This window comes from Macadamia integrifolia, chromosome 14 (assembly GCF_013358625.1).
Source record: "Macadamia integrifolia cultivar HAES 741 chromosome 14, SCU_Mint_v3, whole genome shotgun sequence".
Lineage (NCBI taxonomy): Eukaryota > Viridiplantae > Streptophyta > Magnoliopsida > Proteales > Proteaceae > Macadamia > Macadamia integrifolia.
The window spans coordinates 27249739-27264461 of NC_056570.1; the positions used below are offsets into that span (position 1 = coordinate 27249739).

At 39.1% G+C, this 14723-nt stretch overlaps 3 protein-coding genes across 3 annotated transcripts in view; 2 read left to right on the top strand and 1 right to left on the bottom strand.

The window, feature by feature from the left end:
- Nucleotides 1-1219, bottom strand: part of LOC122060779 (beta-hexosaminidase 2-like) — a 4538-nt gene extending 3319 nt beyond the window's left edge. Inside the window, exon 1 of the mRNA XM_042623880.1 lies at nucleotides 1058-1219. Coding sequence (XP_042479814.1) covers nucleotides 1058-1219 — 162 coding nt within the window. The remainder of the gene's footprint in view (nucleotides 1-1057) is intronic.
- Nucleotides 1220-5585: 4366 nt separating this feature from the next.
- LOC122060780 (aspartic proteinase CDR1-like) lies at nucleotides 5586-6926 on the top strand. The gene has a single exon (XM_042623881.1). It carries the CDS (start codon nucleotides 5586-5588, stop codon nucleotides 6924-6926), a length of 1341 nt encoding a protein of 446 aa, XP_042479815.1.
- A 5222-nt stretch (nucleotides 6927-12148) lies between these two features.
- LOC122060781 lies at nucleotides 12149-13490 on the top strand. The gene is made up of 4 exons (XM_042623882.1): nucleotides 12149-12412; nucleotides 12507-12660; nucleotides 12841-12921; nucleotides 13015-13490. Exons 1-4 carry the CDS (start codon nucleotides 12149-12151, stop codon nucleotides 13488-13490), a joined length of 975 nt encoding a protein of 324 aa, XP_042479816.1.
- Nucleotides 13491-14723: the final 1233 nt, after the last annotated feature.

Below are 14723 nucleotides of genomic sequence, written 5' to 3' on the forward strand. Positions count from 1 at the left end.
TATTTATAATTTTGTTTCATAATTATGTGTTTATATTATATGTTAATATGAAGATGAACTTATGGCCTGTTTCATAACGTAACCAGAAACATGTTTCTGTGTTTTCTTGTTCTCAGAAACAAAGAAACGGCATAAATACCGTTTGGTAAAAGTGTTCTGTTCCACTTGTTTCTTGAAACATAAATTGAAATTTATAACAATTTATGCTTCAAGAAACATGAATGACGAAACAAGTTTTACTTGTTTCGCTCGTTTCTCGAAACAAAAATGGGGCACAAAAAATCGATATTGAAGACGAATATACTGGACTCCTTAATTGCATATCTGTATTCTTTCGTCTCTGATGAAGTCTAGCCAATCCGAAGCAGCTTCATCGTCGTCCACTACAGTGTTTTCCGACCCACCACAGCAACCGCTGGCGTAGGGGTGTCAATTCTTAAACCGAACCGGTAAAACCGATCGGATCGGACCGAACAGATAACAACACGGACCGAACCGAACCGAAGCCTTATTGGGTCGGTTCGGTTTGGAGTATTGCAACCCCAAAACCAAACCGAACCGCACCGAAAACCGGATGAACCCGAAACCAAACCGAAATCGGCTCAAAACCCAGACCGAAACCAAACCGGTAAGAAATCGAAACACTCCAAAATACATTAAAAAAATCAAAATTTGCATAGTTTTGTAAACATTTGTATGGAAAGTCGAATCCAAATTGGACCAAAAACCAAAACCAACCCGGTTACAAATCGATTTAAGAAACCGAAGACAAACCGAAACCAAACCGCACCGAAACCAGAATTTCCTTATTGGTTCGGTTTCGGTTTCAACTTTCCCACACCGAAACCGACTCAACCAGGATCGAAACCGAGCCGGACTGCCGGACCGACCGATTGACACCCCTACGCTAGCGGTTCCGACGACAACATCATCATCGACGGCATCAGAGAAAACGGCTTGTCTATCGATATCGACTGTAGAAGAAACCTCTGGGTCCCGCGAAGGGGGCGGCCAGGTTCGTCGCCGCGTCTTCCACTCCTCAGGTCCTACCTCTTACATTCGTAAATTGTAATCGAACTCTGGATCTCAATCTGTCGGCGGCACTCCGCTGCAAGGCCCCAATCAATGAGGAATCAACTCCAAATTCTGCCCTAGTTCTCCACTTCTCCGGTAAATCGTAACCTAATTCTGAATCTCGATCTGCCTGGAGGCCCTTCATCTCTTTCATCCAGAATCCAAATTGTCGGGCCTCAGTTGAAAGTCATGACTAGCGACTCCATTGTCTCAAGCTACAGGAAGCAGACAACCATCGTCCTTGTTGCTGCTCGAACCTGCAGGTATGCTCTCTCTCTCTGTCTCTCTCGTTTGCTCTGTCCCATTCTTCTCTCTCTCTCGCATGCTCGTTGTCTCTCTTTTTCCTAGGAACCGTGAGCCTTGGTAAGTGTTAAAACTTTGGGTAATCTAGGGTTTCATATAGTTTTGAGGTTTGTTGGTAAACCTCTTCCACAATTCTTGATCCCAAAGCTGGTTTCTTTTCAATAACAACTCTGTTCTCATCACTGCCGATATCCTCGTATTGAATGAATCCATTTCCTTCACCCGTGATAACAATCGAACTCTAGTGTTTGTTTTGAATGTCGGTGTTGAACCAGAAACCTGGGTTTAACCACATGCATAGAGACTCGTATGGCCGCTAATAAGAGTTTCAAGAAACAAAGTTTATCAAACACCCAAAATTTTGTTTCTATTCCCAGAAACAGAAATTTATGTTTTTGTCGTTTCTTGAAACAGAAACAGCAGAAGCGTTATCAAACGGGCCCTTAATTCTCTATTCTTCCACTCGCTGAAAGTAGAGCTGATTCTTTTTTTCTGGGATTGGGGTTGGAATTGAGGGTGAGGTCACCAATCAAGAAGCTGATCAATTAGGTTTTTTTTTTTTTCTCTGATCTATGTTCTTTGTTCCAAGTGTTCTCTCTCTTTATCTCCTTCTCTGTGCATTTGTTTTTCTGTACAAGCCGACTCTCTCTTTCTCGTTTTAACGGCATCAACCTGTATAGTATCAAGCCGTACATTTTCACGACAATGACCTTATAAATGGAAACACATCTCATCTCTTTCTTCATCTTTATATGCTTTACCAACCCCTCATAAATCTTTGGAAATCTTCCGGTGTAAGACTCTTTCTAGTTGGGCAAAATTAAATGTGGATGGTAGCTCCATAGGCAACCCTAGTAGGGTTGGCGCAGGTGGAGTTTTTCGAAATGATCTTGGAGTTGTGATTGGCTCTTCCAAGAGATTTCTTGGGGTTCAAACTAATTATGTAGCAGAATTTCAAGGTTTGTTGGTAGATATTCAAATGGCCAAAGATCTGAGAGCGACATCTCTCTGGATTGAACCAGACTCTGCGACAGTGATGGTGGCAGTCCAAGCTAGATCCATTCCGTGATTTGTCGCCCAAGAATGGATCTCCCTGGAGCCTTACTTTCTCTCCATTGACTGGAAGATATCACATTGTTTTAGGGAGGGCAACAGTATAGATGATTTTTTGGCTCGAGGTGCGGCAAAATCAAGATCATCTGAGAAAACTGTTCATTTTCCTAAGCACATTTGAGATGAGGTATCTCATGATGACAAGTCTAGGAAATCCCACACACAAAATAAGATAAAATGGAATTGAAATTTCATTATCACTACCACCTCATGCCGAGGATCTTCAATACCTCGACAACTCAACCAAATGTCTTCTCTTTTAATGCCATAGTCTCAGCTTACGCCAAAGAGTCACAAACCCACCTCGTCTGCCAGTCGTTCGATCAAATTCCCAAACCTGACCTCATCTCTTACAACACTTTCATCTCCGCTTACGTCAACTGTGGAGAGACCTCACCTGCACTATAGTTGTATACTGAAATGCGTGATATGGGTCTTGACTTGGACGACTTCACTCTCTCTTCTGCCATTACAGCTTGTTGTGATGACGTTACTTTGATTAAACAAATTCATTCTTTAGTAGTTTTTGGTGGGTTCCCTTAGAAGACTGTAGTGGTTAGCAATGTACGCCTCGTCTGAATCACAAGTCACAAGTAGGGAGAGAAAGTGATAAAGAGGGAATGAAATGATATACAAGTGAAGAGAGGGTATTTTTGGGATAATGAGATAATGGTGTTTTACTCATAAGGGTTAAAGTGTCATTTCGTAGCATCACTTAACAGAGACTGACGGTAGGGGGTCTAAGTCTAATTTGGTGAAAGAGGGGGGGTGTTCCTATAATGCTAGCATTCTACAGGGGTGGCATTGTAAATTACAATAAAAATTATTGTCTTCTTGAAATCCATAAGTAATGTTCTCCTGCTAATCAACAATAGGTTCAATATCCACGTCCTCTCCATAATAATCCTCACCAATGTCATCTACAAGTTATGAGGGTAAGTTTTCGAGAAGAAACATAGTGAGTAGAACCACAACAATAAATTTTTTAATCTTAAAAAAGTAACCGCAAGCGTACGGATCAGTGTAGCTAACATGTCGAACACAAGGAGAGCAACTACTTTATTTTTTGCTTCTTTTAGTAATGCGAAAGTGTAATGATTGATTGTGGTGATCCACTTCTAACTGCCGTCCTAAAACAAATGCATCTAAAAACGTCCTAACCAACACATCTAGGGAAATTGGAATTGAAATTGCAACAAAAATTGAACAACCTAACCATTCGTCATATAGGAATTTAAATACTCAAACCATATACTCAAACCATGCAATTAAAAACCAAATGACTGAAAGTAAAAGTGTTGAAATAAAAATGCTGAAAAGTAAAGAAAAATGCAAATAAAGGGGACAAAGCCAGAGAGAGGCACACAAGTAGGTTTCTCTATCTAGCCCGAGGGATGCACCATAAATAATATGAGCTTTCTTACTTAACCAGAGAGTTACTCTTACAAGGGCTGCTCTACTTAGCCTTAGGGGAAGGGATGCAATATAAATAACAAAAGTAAAAGGATGGCTCCATGACTAGAGAGGGGCAAAGCCAACACATGCATCTAGCCAAGGACCTTGGGGGAAAGGGAAAGCATCAAAGTAAAAACAGAAATTTAAATCTTAAATTAAGAATGAAAGGGTAGCAAGAAGAGGGAATGAGAGAGGGGATGAGATGACTTATGAAGAAGCCTACCTACTTGAACTTCAATCCTTGAACTGAAAACTTTATTGATTGGAGATACTGCTAACCCTGAAAACCAGATTTGAACTAAATCAAATGTGAAATTACTAGCACTGGAGAAAACAAATCATGAAGAAAAAAAACTGAACTTGAAAGAGATGCTCCACAACTTGTTCTTGTCACCTAGAACTAAGCCTTGAACTAGAAATTGAAAATTATAACTTCAATACCGTAAACAATAAAATAAAAGACTAAATCAAAAACAAAAGTGCTTGTATTCATTAAATAAAAAAAAAAACATTACATCAGTGCTTAAACCAAAACCTAAAACAAAGAACTATAGAATTAGAACTAGAGGAGAAAAAACCTAGAGAAAAAGAGAAAAACTAGAGTAGAAAGGTGCATCCTCCTCCCTCTTACATAATTTTCTTTTACAGGGGAGAGGGGAAAAGATCCAACGATTTTGGGTTTCCTAATTGGGTGGAATCTCAATTGGTAGGTGAGATTTTTTTAGATCCAAAGTGATGAGGTGGAAAATAGGAGAATAAAGAGAAAAATGAGAGAAAATAGGAGAGAGAAGAGAGAACACCCAAGGTGATCTTTTAGGATGATTTTGTGATGAGGTGGAGGGTAGAGAGAAGCGAGAAACCATCAGGAAGGGGATGAAAGGCTGACATCTTTGTCACCATTGCCTTTACCGGGAACCAATCTCTATACCGTCGAGACTTCCACCATCACCAACGGGAAGTTATGCACGTATGAAGTTTAGGCCTAAGCTAGCGGCTGTGAGATTTGAGGGGATTTGTAGTCAGTAGATACAGATGGGTATGCCAGAATAGTGGGTTCCACAATCCACCCAAGAAAAGAAATTAATGGCTGGAGACTTGTGCCAAGACCTTGTACCCTTCTGCCTTGTATGCACGAGGAGGAGGAGGAGGAATAAGAGAGGGAAAGAGAGATGAACTGGTTAATGGGTGAAAAGAGGGGTAATCTAGTCATTTAAAAAGAGTAAGGGAAAAAAGATGTAAAAGTTCAAATATAAGGGAGTATCAAAGAAAAAATAAATTAAGGTAGGGAAATTTTAGTAAATAGAGGTTAAGTGTAGGGGAGTGAGTAAATTTCCCTCCAACTATTCATTTTGTTTTCTAAAAAGTTAATGCAGTTACCTCAAAGTTATAAATCTTCGTTGGACTGGCCGGGTTTTTCTTTACATTAAAACCTTTCCATCTATTTTTCCTTCATTAATAAAAGATAAAGGTGCCAACCGTTTCTTATCAAATCTTTTAATTCTACATTTAATATGGTCCTATATTGGGATAATTTTCAATTATAATTCTCTTTGTTCTCTGGCCTTGGTATAGATTTCACTCATTGTTAACCATCTACCAGTCCATTCTTCCTACCAAAGAGTGCCCTAATGGGAAGGACAATGTGCATGTTCTTTTTGAGACTTCTCTCAATTGCATTACTACTACAGTTTACTTTGGCACAATCTGGTAGCTTCAGTCTCAAGCTCATCCACCGAGATTCAGTGGAGTCACCTCTCTATCCAGGTAAGCTTTCAAGCGAAGAGAGAACTTCTAGGTATGTTAATCGAACTATAGCCCATGCCAGTCGGATGATCCAAATAGCTGGAGGTAGTAGTCCCGACGAGATAAGTATTCCTGTTGATTTCCATGGTTTCGAATTTATAGTTATAGTCGGTATCGGTACAATTGATGGCCAATATCAAAACTATTATCTTATATTCGATACTGGGAGCAATTTTTTGTGGTTACAATGTGAAGGATGCAAAAGTTGTTTCCGTCAAAGATCTCCACTATTTGGGTGTTCTAGATCAACTACTTATCATCCTCTTCGATGTGATATTGAGCCTCCCAACCCCCTATGTACACCCGGTCAATGCTGGGAAGATACAAGTTTATGCTCATACAGAGTACAGTATGCGAATGCTCAGGGTCCCGTAACAGAGGGAGTCATTGCAAGTGAAAAATTTACATTCAATGATGCTGGGGGCACAGCTTCTATCAATGACATAGTCTTTGGCTGTGGCTTGAACAATGTTAACTTTGATACTCAATTTATGCCAAATAATGAGATAGCTGGTATAATGGGTATAGGGTCTAGACCTCAATCCATCATTTCGCAGTTGGGCGATCGCTTCCAGCATCGATTCTCATATTGCTTGCAGCCAATGTATGGTGATCAAGGGATTAATACATATCTACGATTCGGAGAAGACGCAAAAATATATCCACACGGCCGAGTAGTTAAAACTACCCCCATTTTGACAGGACGTGCTGTAGGTCTTTACTACTTGGACTTCTTGGCTCTCAGCATTGCAGATCAACGTGTTTCCGATCCTCCTCTAACTCTTTGGCCGACAGTAATAGACTCAGGAAGTCCCTACACTTTATTTCCCCCAGGCCCTTTCGCAAGTGTGAAATCTTATCTGTTACGTTACTTGCAACCTTATAATGTGAAGATAATCCCACCAAGGGATCTTATGGATCTATGTTTTGATCGGACTAATGGGTTCAACAATTTTCCGAGCATCACATTCCATTTCAGAAATGCTGATCTTGTTCTTTGGCCTGAAAATTCATTTCTGATTGAGGATGATTACTTTTGCTTAGCAATAGCACCTATTAATGGATTACAACAGATTCTGTTCGGAGCATACCAACAAGCGAATTTCCGGTTCTTATTTGATTTACATGGAAAAACCCTCTCCTTTTCTCCGGAGGACTGCTCTAAGGATTCTAATTAGAGAGAATGCATGTAAGAGCTTGTAATGCTTATAATAATATGTATGATGTTCCAATAAAATCAATGGCTTTATATCTAATTTCATTCCGTTTGGGCTAATACGTATGTCCAACTATTCATTTCTTATCTGAAGAGTTATGGCAGTTACCTTTATATTATAAATCATCCTCAGATCGGCTGGGTTTTTCATTCACATTAAAACCATTCCATTTATTTTCCCTTCATTAACATAAGACAAAAGGCCAGCTTTTCTTATTGCATCCTTCAGTTCTACATTTAATTTTGTTCTATATTTGGATAATTCTCAATTATAAATCTCATGTCCTCTAGCCTTGGTGTTCACATTCCATTCTTTGTTAGCTTTATAGCTTAAATGGCTTTCATGGAGACTTTGTTTTCTCTAATCTATCTCTTTTCAAATGCTTTGCTACTACATTTTGTTGTTGTTCATGAAGGTTCTGCGCCAATCACTCTAAGCCTGATTCACCCATTCTCTGTCCATTCACCATTATACCCAAGGAAGAACATAACATATGTGGAAAAGATTAATCTACTTATTCCTGGCATAGAAGCCTATATGCAACAACTATTGCAAACCACAACAATAAGGCGACAAAGTGAAGGTTGTGATCCTTTTTTGCCCTGTTGCTATGGAACCAAAGTTAGACAAATCAAACCAAAGTGTGTTTCAAACCAATCAAACCAGCCTTTCTTGTGACGTCCTGAAACCTGGCCTACGGTTTTTAGGCATCAACGGTCCAAAGGATCTGTAAGTTCGAAGAGATAATGAATCGAAGTAGCATCCGCAAGTAAGAGTTAACTTAACTAATATAAATTAAAATTCAAAGTTTAACTATTTATGTCAACTTTCAAACTTAAAGTAATATTGAATTAAATTACGTCTTCAAAGTCTAACTCAAATTCTACATCATCCAAAAATAAAAATTAGGGTAATTTACAGCGCCACCCCTGGAGAATGCTAGTGTTTTAGGAATACCCTTTCTTTTTCACCAAATTAGACTCAGACTCTCTACCATCAATCACTGTTACAATATACCAAAAATGCTAACATCAGCAGTTCTTTTTTTTTTTCAAATACATTTTGCCCATAAAAATAATGAAGTATCAAAATTAACCTCATTACTTGTAGTCCCCAAATCGATTTCACCCCAACCCTAACCCACTTTGGTTTGTGTTTGCAGGAACATAAACTCTCGACTTTGGTTTGGGACAGTCCATAGTCTCTGCCGGCGACGCTAGACAAACTCCTTGTACCTCACGAGTGCATCTATAAGGGAATTACAGAACAAAGCTGATGGATTGAATCCAGAATCAACGTTAGACTTGAAAAGTGCAAACGATTCTAGACCTTGGCGATGGGGATTCTTATGTAGGAGTCTAATATAGTTCTCCAGCTCAATTCTAGGACCATTGGAAACTGAATTCTCTGTTCTTCCACCTGCAGAAAGTAGAGCTGATTTTTTTTTTTTCTGGGATTGGGGTTGGAATTGAGGGTGAGGGCACCAATCAAGAAGCTGATCAAATAGGGTTTTTTTTTCTTGATCTATGTTCTCTGTTTTAAGTGTTCTCTCTCTTTATCTCCTTCTCTGTGTATTTGTTTTTTTTGTACAAGTTGACTCTCTCTTTCTCGTTTTAACGGCATCAACCCGTATGGTATTAAGCCGTACATTTTCACGACAATGACCTTATAAATGGAAACACATCTCATCTCTTTCTTCATCTTTGTATGCTTTAGCAACTCCTCAGAAATATTTGGAAATCTTCTAGTGTAAGCCTCTTTCTAGTTGGGAAAAATTAAATGTGGATGGTAGCTCCATGGGGAACCCTGGTAAGGTTGACGCAGGTGGAGTTTTTCAAAATGATCTTGGAGTTGTGATTGGCTCTTTCAAGAGATTTCTTGGGTTCAAACTAATAATGTAGTGGAATTTCAAGGTTTGATGGCAGGTATTCAAATGGCCAAAGATCTGAGAGTGACATCTTTCTGGATTGAATCATACTCTGCGTAGTGGTAGTGGCAGTCCAAGCTTGATCCATTCCATGGTTTTTTGCCCAAGAATGGATCTCCCTGGAGCCTTACTCGCCTTCCATTGACTGGAAGATATCTCATTGATTTAGGGAGGCCAATAGTATAGCTGATTTTTTGGCTTGAGGTGCGAAAAAATCAGGATCATCTGAGAAAAATGTTCATCGACCTAAGCATATTTGGGATGAGGTAGCTCATGATGCCGAGTCTAGGCCTAGATTTTGGTTTTAAGTTCTTTTCTGCATTTTCTCCCGGCTGATGGAAATGCCGAAGGTGGGGGAAAAATTCAGATTTTGAGTTGTTGATGTATTTCTTTTTCATTTCTCCTTAATGAAATTCCTAATCTTTAGCGAAAAAAAATACCTCCTCAGAAATGCCACACACAAAATAAGATAAAATGGAATTAAAATTTCATTATCAGTACCACCTCGTACCAAGGATTTTCAACACCTTGACACCTCAACCAAATGCCTTCTCTTTCAATGCCATAGTCTCAACTTATGCCAAAGAGTCAGAAACCCACCTCGTCCACCACTTGTTCGATCAAATTCCCGAACCTGAACTCGTCTCTTACAACACTTTCGTCTCTACTTATGCCAATTGTGGAGAGACCTCACCTGCACTGTAATTGTTTACTGAAATGCGTGATATGGTTCTTGACTTGGACGACATCACTCTCTCTTCTGCCATTACAGCTTGTTGTGAGAGGGGCATTTTTGGGATAATGAGATAAGGGTGTTTTACATATAAGGGCAAAAGCAACATTTCATAGCAACACTTAATAGAGGCTGACGATAGGGGTCTGAGTCTAATTTGGTGAAAGAGAGGGGGTGATCCTATAATACTAGCATTCTATAGGGGTGGCATTGTAAATTATCGTAAAAATTATTGTCTTCTTTAAATCCATAAGCAATATTCTCCTGTTGATCAACAATAGGTTCAATATTTACATCCTCTCCATAATAATCCTCACCAATGTCATCTACAAGTTATGAGGGTAAGTTTCCAGGAAGAAACTTAGTGAGGAGAACCACAATAATAAATGTTTGAATTTTAAAAGAGTAACTGCAAGCGTACGGATTAGTGGAGCTAAAGGGTCGAACATAAGAAGAGCAACTACTTTATTTTTAGCTTCTTTTAGTAATGCGAAAGTGTAATGATTGATTATGGTGATCCACTTCTAATTGTCATCCTAACACAAATGTACCTAAAAGCATTCTAACCAACACATCTAGGGAAATTGGAATTTAAATTGCAACAAAAACTAAACGACCTAACCATTCACATCTAACCCTAACCATTCGTCATCTAGGAATTTAAAGACTCAAACCATGCAATTAAAAACCAAATAACTGAAAGTAAAAGTGCTGAAATAAAAAAATACTGAATAGTAAAGAAAAATACAAATAAAGGGGACAAAGTCAAAGAGAGGCACACAAGTAGGTTTCTCTACTTAGCCCGAGGAATGCACCATAAATAATATGAGCTTCCCTACTTGACCAGAGAGTTACTCTTACAAGGGCTGCTCTACTTAGCTTTAGGGGAAGGGATGCAATATAAATAACGAAAGTAAAAGGATGGCTCCATGACTAGAGAGAGGCGAAGCCAACATATGCATCTAGCTAAGGACCTTGGGGGGAAGGGAAAGCATCAAAATAACAACTGAAATTTAAATCCTAAATTAAGAATGAATGGGTAGCAAGAAAAGGGAATGAGAGGGGGGATGAGATGACTTATGAAGAAGCCTACCTACCTGAACTTCAATCCTTGAGCTGAAAACTTGATTGATTTGAAATACTACTAGCCCTAAAAACCAAATCTGAACTAAATCAAATCTGAAATTACTAGCCCTGGAGAAAACAAATCATGAAGAAAAAAAACTGAACTTAAAAGAGATACTCCACAGCTTGTTCTTGTCACCTAGAACTAAGCCTAGAACTAGAAATTGAAAATTACAACTTCAATACCATAAAATATAAAATAAAAGACTGAATCAAAAACAAAAGTGCTCGCATTCATTAAATAAAAAAACATTACATAAGTGCTTAAACCAAAACCTAAAACAAAGAACTAGAGAATTAGAACTAGAGGAGAAAAAACCTAGAGAAAAAGAGAAAAACTAGAGAAGAAAGGTGCACTCTCCTCCTTCTTACACAATTTTCTTTTATAGGGGAGAGAGGAGAAGGTCCAACGATTTTGGGTTTCCTAATTGGGTGGAATCTCAATTGGTAGGTGAGATTTTTATAGATCCAAAGTGATGAGGTGGAAAATAGGAGAATAAAGAGAAAAATGAAAGAAAATAGGGGAGAGAAGAGAGAAAGCCCAAGGTGATCTTTTTGGACGATTTTCTGATGAGGTGGAGGGTAGAGAGAAGAGAGAAACCATTAGGGAGGGGTTGAAAGGCTGATATCTTTGTCACCATTGCCTTTACTGGTAATCAGTCTCTATACCGTCAAGACTTCCACCATCACCAATGGGAGGTTGTGCATGTATGAAGTTCAGGCCTAAGCTAGCCACTGTGAGATTTGAGGGGATTTCAAGCCGGTAGATACAGATGGGTATGCCGGGATAGCAGGTTCCACAATCCACCCGATAAAAGAAACTAAGGGCTGGAGACTTGTACCAAGACCTTGTACCCTTCTACCTTGTTTGCACGAGGAGGAGGAGGAGGAGGAGGAGAAGGAGAGTGAAAATTATGAGAGGGAAAGAGAGATGAACCGGTTAACAGGTGAAAAGAGGGGTAATCTGGTCATTTAAAAAGACTACGGGAGAAAAGTATGTAAAATTTCAAATATAAAGGAGTATAAAAAAAATAAAGGTAAGGAAATTTTAGTATATAAAGGTTAAGTGTAGAGGAGAGAGAGTAAATTTCCCTCCAACTATTCATTTTGTTTTCCGACAAGTTAATGCAGTTACCTCAAAGTTATAAATCTTCGTTGGACTGTCGGGTTTTTCATTTACATTAAAGCCTTTCCATCTATTTTTCCTTCATTAATATAAGATAAAGGTGCCAGCCATTTCTTATCACATCCTTTGTTCTACATTTAATAGGGTCCTATATTTGGATAATTTTCAATTATAAATCTCTTTGTTCTCTGTCCTTGGTATAGATTTCACTCATTGTTAACCATCTACCAGTCCATTCTTCCGCACCAGAAAGTGCCCTAATGGGAAGGACAATGTGCATGTTCTTTCTGAGACTTCTCTCAATTGTGTTACTACTACAGTTTACTTTGGCACAATCTGGAAGCCTCAGTCTCAAGCTCATCCACCGAGATTCAGTGGAGTCACCTCTCTATCCAGGTAAGCTTTCAAGCGAAGAGAGAACTTCTAGGTATGTTAATCGCACTATAGCCCATGCTCGTCGGATGATCCAAATAGCTAGAGGTACTCGTCCCGACGAGATAAGTATTCCTGTTGATTACCATGGTTTCGACTTTATAGTGATAGTTGGCATCGGTACAATTGATGGCCAATATCAAAACTATTATCTCATATTAGATACTGGGAGTGATTGGTTGTGGTTACAATGTGAAGGTTGCAAAAGTTGCTTCCGTCAAAGATCCCCACTATTTGGGTATTCCAGATCAACTACTTATCATCCTCTTCGATGTGATATTGAGCCTCTCAACCCCCTATGTACACCCGGTCAATGCTGGGAAGATACAAGTTTATGCTCATACAGAATACGGTATGCGAATGCTCAGGGTCCCTTAAACAGAGGGAGTCATTGCAAGTGAAAAATTTACATTCAATGACGCTGGGGGCACAACTTCTATCAATGACATAGTCTTTGGTTGTGGCTTGAGCAATGTTAACTTTGATACTCAATTTATGCCAAATAATGAGATAGCTGGTATAATGGGTATAGGGTCTACACCTCAATCCTTCATTTCGCAGTTGGGCGATCGCTTCCAGCATCGATTCTCATATTGCTTGCAGCCAATGTATGGTAATCAAGGGATTAATACATATCTATGATTTGGGGAAGACGCAAAAATATATCCAGAAGGCCGAGTGGTAAAAACTACCCCAATTTTGACAGGACCTGCTGCAGGTCTTTACTACTTGGACTTCTTGGCTCTCAGCATTGCAGATCAACGTATTTCCAATCCTCCTCTAACTCTTTGGCAGACACTAATAGACTCAGGAAGTCCCTACACTTTATTTCCCCCAGGGCCTTTTGCAAGTATGAAATCTTATCTGTTACATTACTTGCAGCCTTATAATGTGAAGAGAATCCCACCAAGGGATCTTATGGATCTATGTTTTGATCGGACTAATGGTTTCAACAATTTTCCGAGCATCACATTCCATTTTAGAAATGCTGATCTTGTTCTTTGGCCTGAAAATTCATTTCTGATTAAGGATGACTACTTTTGCTTAGCAATAGCACCTATTAATGAATTACAAGAGATTCTGATCGGAGCATACCAACAAGCGAATTTCCGATTCTTATATGATTTACATGGAAGAACCCTCTCCTTTTCTCCGGAGGACTGCTCTAAGGATTCTAATTAGAGAGAATGCAAGTAATAGCTTGTAATGCTTATGATAATATGTATGATGTTCCAATAAAATCAATGGCTTCATATCTAATTTCATTCCATTCAGGCTAATACATATGTCCATGTTTTTCATACTTATGCTAATACGTATGTCCATGTTTTACATACTTATACTAATATGTATGTCCATGTTTTGGGCTAATGGCCTATTTTATATGTGTGTGTGTGTGAGAGAGAGAGAGAGAGAGATTCGACTTCACATGAGCACCCATCGCCTAGGTCAGCCCTTAGCTACCTGGGCAAGCGCCATGTGTCCAGGCAAAGATCCAACACTTTGAAAAGAGGCACGGCAAGCAAGACATTGACAGAGACACGAAAAGTGAGGTGTCAAGAACCGTTGGATAATCGCCTGGAAACGTGGCATTGGCCCAGGTAGCTATGGCCAAGACCTGGGCGATGGGCGCTCAGGAGAGGAGCCGGATCACAGAGAGAGAGAGAGAGAGAGATTTTAATTTCCAACTATTCATTTCTTATCTGAAGAGTTATGGTAGTTACCTTCATATTATAAATCATCCTCAAATCGGCTGGGTTTTTCATTCACATTAAAACCTTTCTATTTATTTCCCCTTCATTAACATAAGACAAAAGGCCAGCTTTTCTTATCGCATCCTTTAGTTCTACATTTAATTTGGTTCTATATTTGGATAATGCCCAATTATAAATCTCATGTCCTCTGGCCTTGGTGTTCACATTCCATTCTATGTTAGCTTTATAGCTTAAATGGCTTTCATGGAGACTTTGTTATCTCTAATCTATCTCTTTTCAAATGCTTTGCTACTACATTTTGTTGTTTTTCTTTTTTGCTAAAAGATTATTTCATTAAAAGATCAGAGAAAGGAAAATAAAAGCCATACAATAAAACAGATTCAAACAAAAGAGCCTAGCTAACTCTACCCTCCCACCTTCGGCATGGCCATCAGCAGGAGGATAAAGAAGCACTAATTAGACCAAAAATGACGCCTCCCATCTGAATCCCTTTGCAAGAGATCAAGAATATGGGAGGGAAGGACCACATTATCACCCGAAATCCCTGTCTTCGCCGCATCTCTGGCCAAGTAATCAGCTATAGAGTTCCCTTCCCTGAAATTATAAGATATCTTCCAGCTGATACTGTCAAGGAACGGCTTAAGATACATCCATCGTTGGAGAGCATACCATGGAATTTTCCTTTGCTGAATTGCTAGCA

Coding starts and splice junctions, on each gene's coding strand:
- LOC122060780 (XM_042623881.1), top strand. CDS start 5,586: ATGTGCATGTTCTTTTTGAGACTTCTCTCAATTGCATTACTACTACAG.
- LOC122060781 (XM_042623882.1), top strand. CDS start 12,149: ATGTGCATGTTCTTTCTGAGACTTCTCTCAATTGTGTTACTACTACAG. Junction 12,413..12,506: donor ACCATGGTTTCGACTTTATA/GTGATAGTTGGC, acceptor TACAATGTGAAG/GTTGCAAAAGTTGCTTCCGT. Junction 12,661..12,840: donor TTATGCTCATACAGAATACG/GTATGCGAATGC, acceptor TAATGGGTATAG/GGTCTACACCTCAATCCTTC.